The sequence below is a fragment of the Phaethon lepturus genome, unplaced genomic scaffold, assembly GCF_000687285.1.
Source record: "Phaethon lepturus isolate BGI_N335 unplaced genomic scaffold, ASM68728v1 scaffold11148, whole genome shotgun sequence".
NCBI lineage: Eukaryota > Metazoa > Chordata > Aves > Phaethontiformes > Phaethontidae > Phaethon > Phaethon lepturus.
Window position 1 is genome coordinate 1 of NW_010558296.1, and position 9,101 is coordinate 9,101.

The 9,101-nt window shown below is 42.8% G+C and overlaps 1 protein-coding gene across 1 annotated transcript in view; it reads left to right on the plus strand.

The window, feature by feature from the left end:
• Positions 1-703: 703 nt before the first annotated feature.
• PDPR (pyruvate dehydrogenase phosphatase regulatory subunit) overlaps positions 704-9,101 on the plus strand; it is a 20,396-nt gene continuing 11,998 nt past the window's right edge. Inside the window, exons 1-7 of the mRNA XM_010293016.1 lie at positions 704-927; positions 3,394-3,527; positions 4,546-4,627; positions 4,719-4,882; positions 5,861-5,982; positions 6,848-6,965; positions 8,332-8,481. Coding sequence (XP_010291318.1) covers positions 704-927; positions 3,394-3,527; positions 4,546-4,627; positions 4,719-4,882; positions 5,861-5,982; positions 6,848-6,965; positions 8,332-8,481 — 994 coding nt within the window. The remainder of the gene's footprint in view (positions 928-3,393; positions 3,528-4,545; positions 4,628-4,718; positions 4,883-5,860; positions 5,983-6,847; positions 6,966-8,331; positions 8,482-9,101) is intronic.

A 9,101-nucleotide genomic window follows, 5' to 3' on the forward strand; every position in this document is an offset into this window, starting at 1 on the left:
GCGGCCCATCGGGTGCCAGGCCGCCTTCTCAATATGGATCCATAGCAGGCTGCAGATGAGAGCAGCCACAAGCCTACGGTGATAACCTGCTTAGGGCAGGTGTAGTCTTAAATTCCAGCTGTGTTACCACAGCCAGAGGTCCTTGTAGTAAAAGTAACGTTATGGGAGAGCATGCCTCTAGTTCCTCGTTCCAGTTACTCTCATCAGAGACTTTGTTTCCGTTCTCAGGTAAAGGCCTGACAACGTTAATAATCAAGCCTAGTTGCGCCCTATTAACTTGAGCCTTTATGAAAGATTGCAGAGCATGTTCTGTGCCTGCTGCCTTTCTCTGATCTTCCTGTTGTTAGTGGGAGAGCGTTCTCGCCATTCTTTTCCAGGTTTCGTCCGGTTCTTTGCTCATTGTCAGGTTACGCTGCCATCAAAAACGAAGGTGTAAAGCTCTGTACCCATTATATGATCTAAGTTTAAATCTTAATAGCAAGGTTGTTGTCTCAGGATGGAGTAACTGCTCTATTTGTTTACTCATCAGCTTGCCCATGTTCACTTACACCCAATGCACCATGTGATGTTTGCTGCTGCCAACCTTGTGTATCATAAGTGGTAACGTGATTCTTGTCTTTTCCTTTCTAGAAGGAGTGGTACTGAATTAACATCTGAACACATCTAGGTGGTGCTTTAAGAAAACTGACAAATTGCTGCTACGATGTTTCTTCGATTACTGTCAGATGTCCGGTGGCGGGCGGCTAATCCAAAATGGAGAATGACCGGCTTATGGCGAAGTACCTCAAGTACAGCAGAACCTCACCCAGTTTCCTTGCCAGCACAGGTGCAGGTTGTCATCTGTGGTGGTGGAATAATGGGCACCTCTGTGGCATATCACCTTTCCAAGATGGGTTGGAAGGATATAGTCTTACTTGAGCAGGGCAGGTAAGGATTTCTGGTAACAAAACCAAAGAAATGGGACTTCCATGCCTAGCAGCATCTGCTGTAATGTGTTGTTTCTACCTCTTCGTCTGGGCTTGGACCCATCCAGTAAGCTTATACTGAATGTTAGTAATGACACTTACTACTTCCCAAGCACAGGTCAGACCTGCAAGGTGAAGGGTGTCCTTTGTGTGATTGTGGTGCTTAACCTTGGTTAAGGGCCAAACTCCCATACAGCCGCTCGCTTTCCCTCCTCAACAAGATGGGGAGAAAGTAGACTGAGAAAGCTCATGGATGAAGATAAAGACATAGAGATTGCTTCCCAGTTACTGATGTAGGCAAAACAGACTTGCCTTAAGGAGAATTAATTTAAATAATTAAAAATTAGGTCTTTTAAATTAATAATTTATAATTAAATTAATTTAAAGCATTAATTAAAGAATTATTTTATTTCATGCCAGTTTTAATAGGTTCAGGGAGTGAGAAACAAAAACCAAACATTGAAACACCACCTTTCCTTTCCCATGCTCAACTTCATTCTTGCACTCTGGGGATTCCTGCCCCTGACTCCGCCCCAGGAAGCGCATGGGGTGAATGTTGGGGGTATGGTCAGTACAGGGCTCCAGTGTGGGTCCTCCACGGGCTGCTGTTCCCATCAGGAGAGCTCTGCCCTTTTGTGGGTTTTCTGTGGATTACAGTTCCTTCAGGCGATACCCATCTGCTTTGGCATAATCGCAGGTAATCATGCAAAATACAATGCAGCTAGCAAAGATGGACCATTTTAAGAGAACTAAAAATCTGTGTAAATCGTCCAGCCCCTGTTGACCATCTGTAGAAGTAGGATATGACAAGTATATAAAGCATTCCACCACCAGCAAAGCTCAAATGAGATTGCAGGAGACATGGAGGTTATAAGCAGATATTGCTAAAACATCATCCTGTAAACTGGTTCAAGGCTGGAATTTTCTAGTTTGTTGCAGGATTTAGGGCCTATGTGTGAAAAGGCTTAAGGCCATGATGGTTTGGCTGAATGCAGGTTTTTTGAGTGCTTCCCAGGGAGTTGGATCCACAGCCTGTGGCGGAGTACATAGATCCTGTTGAAAAGTGACTGTGCGGCCCTTACCTGTTGTTTAGGTTTCTGTTTCGGAGGTGGATTCGTGGTGTTTTTGTTAAGCAATTTGGGGACCTTGGGCATGAGACAGTGTTAAGACTTTGGGCCTTTGAAGAGGTGTTTATTGCAGTGGCTTCTAACACCCTAGGTAGGGGCTGGACTGAGAATATTTACCATCTAGCTCAGATGGTAGCTAGCATCATACCACCTCATGCTCCTTTCAGGAATAATTAGCTGTGTTTCCTTGACTTTGCATGGCTGGGAAGCAGGTATTATCAAGTTTTTTATAGTTGCAAAGAGAGGAAACTGGGTAGTCTCATCTGAGACCTTCTGAATGAAATTAGCTGCTAGACTTCATTTGTAAAGGGACATAATCTCTACTAGCCTGGAGGGGGGTATGCATACCCCGTTACAGATCTCCGTTGAGTTAGATGCTGTCCAGGCTCAGTCTGTGTGTGCATTCAAGGAAAAAGCAGAACGCTGCATTAGCAGAAACGTCTTACGTGAAGTGCAGCGTAGTGAGACCGTGCTTCAGCTTGTTTTGGTTGTGATTGAGTAGGGCTGTAGCTAAAAGAATACCTCACTCAGCTGGTTCTTAGGTTGAATTTCTGAGAGAATATGGACACATTAGGCCAAAAGCAGTCTTGTCAAAGGTTTGCACAGGCAAGCGGAAAAATGCGGGATTGCTTTAGCAGCAGGAAAGATGACTTAGAAGTATTGTGGAAGCAGGTTGCAAGAGATATAGCAACCTGTATGTATATATGTGTGTGTGTATATAATCTATATTCATATAGCTTAAATCTAATTGTTTCCCTGTCTGTGCTGCAGGGAGTTTTTAATAGGTTTTTAATGTCTCTACAGCAGCCCTTCACCAAATATTTAGGTGGACAGTGTTTTAAAAAAGGAAAATAAATAGGTGTACCTATCTATGGAAGTTGCTGCACAAGTAAGAGGGACTTGTTCGTACTGTAAACTGCAAAGATTCAAGACTCAAATCCAAGTTAACTTTCTTTTGAGGGAAATCCTGCTTTGGAGAAAAAGGATCAGGTAGGCAGGTTGACTTAAGCATAAAGTAATTATTTTTTTAAGTGCTTGCTTTGAAAAATTTCTGTGTTTAGGACTAGTTAAAGAGAAATGTTTTTGGAATACAACACGTTTTCAAAAGCGAGCTAAAGGAAGAGTATTCTAGAGGTTGCATTATCCCTGCATCATCCAGCGTACAGCTTTTGGTCTGATATGTTTGGGGGAGAGGTTGCTGTCTGGTTTGTTCTGTCAGCAGAGGTGCTGGAGCAGCCTGATGGGGGGTGCTCACCTCACCTGTCAGCCGGATGAGGCATTCTTTGCAACTTCTCCTGCAGGTTGGCTGCTGGTACCACTCGCTTCTGTGCTGGCATCGTGAGCACAGCCAGGCATGTGTCCATAGAGCTGAAGATGGCAGACTATTCAAACAAGCTCTATCAGCAGCTGGAACAAGAGACTGGAGTAAAAACAGGTACTGAAGTGCTGTTTGTGAAAGAAAAAAGGTGCTATTTGTGAAAGAAAAAAATTACTCAACTGAGTAGTCATTTGGAAACTGGATCAAAATATTGACACTGAAATATGAATGTAATTTTACAGTCTCTTAAGAGAGCTGGTGGTTCCCGTTCAAAAACGGTATGTTTGGACTGAATCAGACGCAAAGGCATGTTAGTAATGTAACCAGAAGAATGGGAAGAAGGGTACCAGAGGGGCAAACTGAAGGCAGACTGCCTGCAAACTATGACAATTTCTGACATTGCCTGTAACTTGTGAAAATTCACCTACATTTATCCAAGGACACTGAAAAGTATATTGCAGTGACTGGAGCAAATGGCCCGTTTTCTGCACCAATTCACTTCTCAAAAAGAGAAGGAGGTTAACAGAAGCACTAAAGCATAGGCAAAGGAAGATATCTTACTCTAGTCTCACCCTGAGAATAGCAAGAAGACATCGTGTGGAAATTCTCCCTCTCCCTCCAAAACACTCAGGCATGCACCTGATATGAAGAACTTGGTCACTGCGAGTTTTCCGCTAACAAGGACTTGTGATGACATATGTCAAACTGTAACAGAGGTTAATAATTATGCCTGTAATTAAGATTAGTATTTAATCTTTTGCAGGTGGTGGAGTCACAAAATGTCTGCATTTAGTTGTTGAGGTTTTATTCTCCTGAGTAGTGATTAGATCACTTTTTTGTCAGTAACCTCTTTTAATAGGTACCATGTGTGCAATTTAATTTTTTTTTATAAACATGAGTAAATGTAGTAGAGTTAGAGCATGAGTCAAAATTAAATTGCTTTTTTGAAAAGTTGACTAATACAGTTTTTAATTACTAGCTGATAAGTGTTTAAAGTTATTTGGGGAATCTGGGATTTCCAGGCTCCTGAATAGTGGAAGCAGCAGGTCTGCAATTACATTAAAGCAATGGGTCTGAGATTAAAAGGAATTCAAGATCCTGTCCAAATCTGACTTGACTTTGGTCATTGTCCTAGGGTATGTGAAGACAGGCTCTATTTCACTGGCTCAGACTCAGGATCGACTAATCTCTCTGAAACGCATTGCTTCATCGCTAAAGTACGTATAAGCAGGAAATATAACTGATCTTAAGTTTGCACCAACTCTCCTGCAAGATTAACGACGGCATTTTTCTTATGTTCTGTGGCAGTGTAATGGGGATACCTTGTGAAATTATCACCCCAAAGCAAGTGGCACAGCTCCACCCACTGATCAACATCCACGACCTTGTGGGGGCCATGTATGTGCCAGAAGATGCACTCGTGTCATCTGCCAGTGTGAGTCTGGCTCTGGCAACCGCTGCCTCGTGGAATGGTATGAGGTTTTTTTATCTATAGAGTGCTCTCCTGCATGATAGTTGTCTTCTTTCCATAAAGGAAAACTATGTTCTGCATCTCTTTTGATATTCTAGCTGAGCACTGAAGACCAAAACTTGGTTATTTCTGTAAGGTTCAGATTCTTTAAAATTTGTTTTTTCTCAAAAAAAAAAACCCAAAACAGGCTGAATTTTTTTAACATGCTGAATCTTTACATGTCTGCTGTGATAGATCAAGCAGCAGTTTGTTGTCCTTACTGGTTATATATTTCTCTGAATAAGCACACACTCTTTTATCATAAAAACAATCCTCGGTAGGGCCTGACTCAAAATTACATGTCGAAAGAGTTTTAATTACCTACAAATGAAAAGGTGTGACTGAGACTTTGTGGAATATTCCACTGGGCGCACATGCTTTGGAAATGGGTTTGGAAGTATAGTAGTAAATGCTGTTTGCCCACCACTTCGACAAATTTGGAGTGGTCTAAAAGTGGGAGAAAGGTTAGAGATGATAACAGAGATGAAGCTCGTTAAGGATGAAAGTCCATCAGATTGGAAGAAGCTACTTAGGAAGATACCTCTCAGTTTCTTTTAGCCCAGCTTTTTTTGCATACTGTTAATTGAATTTTTTTTTTTCCACAAAATGACTGATTTCCCATAAAGAAGCAGTCTTGCCATCTGAAATTACAGACTTCGTCGCGTAAAAGAATTGTAATGGAAAGAAATCCATAGCTGAGATTCTTTTTTCATGTTGTCACTGTAACTCTTCACAGTCTCGGCCCTTAAATGATGTACAAATTGTACACATGCTCTTTTACAAATAACAGGGTTTCGCGAAAGAATTGTGGGGTCAAGAATGGAAGTTTTGTCTTAAAGAGAAAATAAGTATTTAGGTTGAGTTTAAGGGTTTGATGTTAGCAACCTGACACATTAGAAAGAAGGCTTGTGGTATACTGCCTTTCTTATGTTCTCTTCAGGTGTCCAGATTCACGAACGGACGAGTGTCAGTCATGTCTCAGTCCAGAAGGGTCGTGTGACTGGAGTCGAGACCGACAGAGGACAGATTCAATGCCAGTACTTTGTCAACTGTGCTGGCCAGGTTGAATTATTAAAATTTTTCTTTCTTTTTTCCTTTAGTTAAGAATGTGTGCACTTTCCTCAGGGTTTTGTTTGTTTGTTTGTTTGTTTTGTATTTGGTTGGGGTTTTTTTGTAGTTTAGAGGTTTTTTTGTAATGGTTTGTGCTTTGGCTTCGTTTACTGGAGTAGGTCAAAGTAGTGTTATTCAGTTTCTTAGACCAGCAGGGATGTGAAGGAGGAAAGCAGTGCTTGCTGTTTGCGTGGCACTAAAGACTGGATGTTAACCTGCTGAAGAGCACCCTGCAGCTTGTCGGTACAGCTCTGCCCCGGTCTCTATCCTGGGGGTGCACCCTTCTGACAGGAAGAATTTTGCTTTGGCTCTTAGTGAGACAGTTAAATGTCTCTCCACCCTTCTCTGCCTCTCACACACACACTGAAAGTTCCTTTTTTTGTTGTTTTTCTTAGTGTTATGTCATGAAAATAGATCTGACAATTGCTGTTTCTCAGCTTGCAGCTGGGATCTTAGCAGTACAGGCACCTAAATCCTGACTGTTCTGCTTCTAGAGGCTGAGCCTAGTGTTGATTTTGGTGTATAGATCTTATTTTGCTTTTGTATTGTAAGTTGATACTACTTAGTCTTGAATTAGGGCCCCACCTTTCTAGATCTTATGTGAGGGACAGAAAAAGTCTTTGTCCTAAACAGTTCAGATTCTAAGCAAAGAGAAAAAATGTGTGTCTGTGTAAAGATTTAGGGGACTAAACCAAATCTTATTTGGCCTTTTATGAAAGCAAACCCACAGAGAGGACCTGTGCTTTTGTCCTGCCTGTTTTTTTAATTGGAGTTAGTTTTCTTCTTTGGCATTCTAACATGCAGGTTTTTATTTCAGTGGGCCTATGAATTGGGCCACTCTGGGGAGGAGCCAGTCAATATCCCACTCCATGCCTGTGAACACTTCTACCTCCTGACACATCCTTTGAAGGAACCTCTGGCAAGCAACTTACCAAGTAAGGATTCTTCATCTCTACCTAACTTTCCTTGGTGAATTATATCTGCCTTTCCAAGGCACATACTTTATGACATAAAGGCCAACTAAGGGCTATCAGTTCTCAGCTCATTTGGGATTGTGAAGCACATTCTAGCTGAATTGCTCTGATTATCCTCTTTCAGTGGTAGAATCTCTTTCCTTAGTCCTGGGAAAGCTTTTGCTGCAGAAATTGATTTTCAGAGTCGGTCATCTTAGCAGGAGGATGACCTTGACTCCAGCTTGACTAGTAGGTGTGTCTGAGACCTTGGCTTGTTGCATTTGTGGACTGGAGAGGGTGCTATCCTTGCCACTATGTTTTCCTTTCAGGCTGCTGTGCCCAAATGGCCCATCTATTCCTTTCCTCCAACTGAAGCTAAGGCTTTACAATGGCATTTACATGTCTATGAGCTGTAGGGGCAACCAAAGCACTTGAGGTAATTGCTCCTCCCCCATGTTCTGGCTCTTGGATCTCTTAAAGAAAAGCCCTTGTGTTTGAAAAATGTGGTTGGGAAGTAGAAAGCTTTGCTTATTTACTCTCAGTCTTCAGCAAGACTTTCTGCTTCTAGTGAGTGATGTGTATACTCTCCAGGGAATTAGGGAATTCAGCTCTGACCAGAGTCCCCGAGTGCTTCACTTTTATGTGAACAAGTGTTATTTATACATACACACACATGTGTGTGTGTATTCACAGCTTCTCTGTATGTGGGTAAAATTGTTATGGAACTTGTCAGATGGAGTATGCCTCAAGTTGACGCTGCCACTAGAAGAAGCAGTCCAGACCTGACTGCTTGTCCTGTCCCCAGTGCTGCCCACTTTCTTTGTGTTAGTGGCCTGCAGGAAACTGGATCAGTGATGCATTCCCATTAAAATTAACTGTCCTTAATATAAGAAGGGAAAGAGGGGGAAAGCAGGACATCTCCTGGTGGAAGGTCTGGTCTTGGGCGCAGTTCCAGTGGAACTAAGTCAGTATAACAGCTTATTGTTGCCACAGGGGATCTGACTCCCTCTGGTGTCCTCCCACTCCTGGTAGCACTGTCCTGCTGGCTTGGGTGTTCTTCAGGTTCAATTCAGTTTACTGTGCTGCCCAAAAGGTTAACATGCATGGTTGTGGTGGGAGTTAATGCTGGTTTAGTTATCTAAACTGATTCACCAAGGCATCACGTGAGAACCAGAATGGTGTGAAAGTGCAGGGTTAGGGGACTGAGACTGTCCCCCCTCATGCAAGGGGGCCACTTAGCTTGGCCCAGCCTGTTGCCAGACCCCATCATTGGTGTTTGTGGAACAGCAGCCTGCCATAGCTATCCCTTCTCTCAGTTCCGTTTCCACCTTGTTTCTTTCCTCTGCAGCAATTGTAGACCCAGATGGCAGGATCTACATACGCAACTGGCAAGGTGGCATCCTCTCGGGAGGCTTTGAGAAAAACCCCAAACCTCTCTTTACGGAGGGACGGAACCAGCTGGAGATTCAGAACCTTCAAGAAGACTGGGATCATTTTGGTATGTTGGGGAGGAAAGATTCCCACAGCAATGAAACACATGGCTTCAGCAGAAGGCAGAGGTAGCAACAGTGCAGGCTGTTGTTGACCAGCAAGCATGTGTCTGCCTTTACCTGAAAGGTGTGGGAAGGGTGAACGTTCTCTCAAATTCATTCATCTCTTCATTTGTCAGCAATTTGCCTAAAATCCCTTTATCAAGGACTGCATCAATACCTGTGTGGTGTTTAAAAACACCCGTGAACTCCCAGCATATATTAATTTCCTGTAGTGCAGTGACGTGCCACTTAAACTTTCCAATGCTGTTCTTCCATTCCAGTCCATTTTTGACTGTCAGTGCCACATGCTGCTCCTCTTGTGACACTGTAGATCAACACTGTTGACCTGCCATGTAGCCATGGTATTTTGTTTCTGCAGCTCTCTTCAGCAGTGACCGCCAAGTGCGTTTCCATCAGTGGCAGTTGCTTTGTGGACAGAACTTGGTATTGATGCTTCCCAGACTTCATCCCACCATTGACAGTGGTTGTTTATTATATTCCAAATGTTCTTTCTCTTCCCATTTTATTTGGTTCTGTGTTTATATGCTGTATGTACTTTTACACGGAGGGCTCTTTCTGTAGGGAA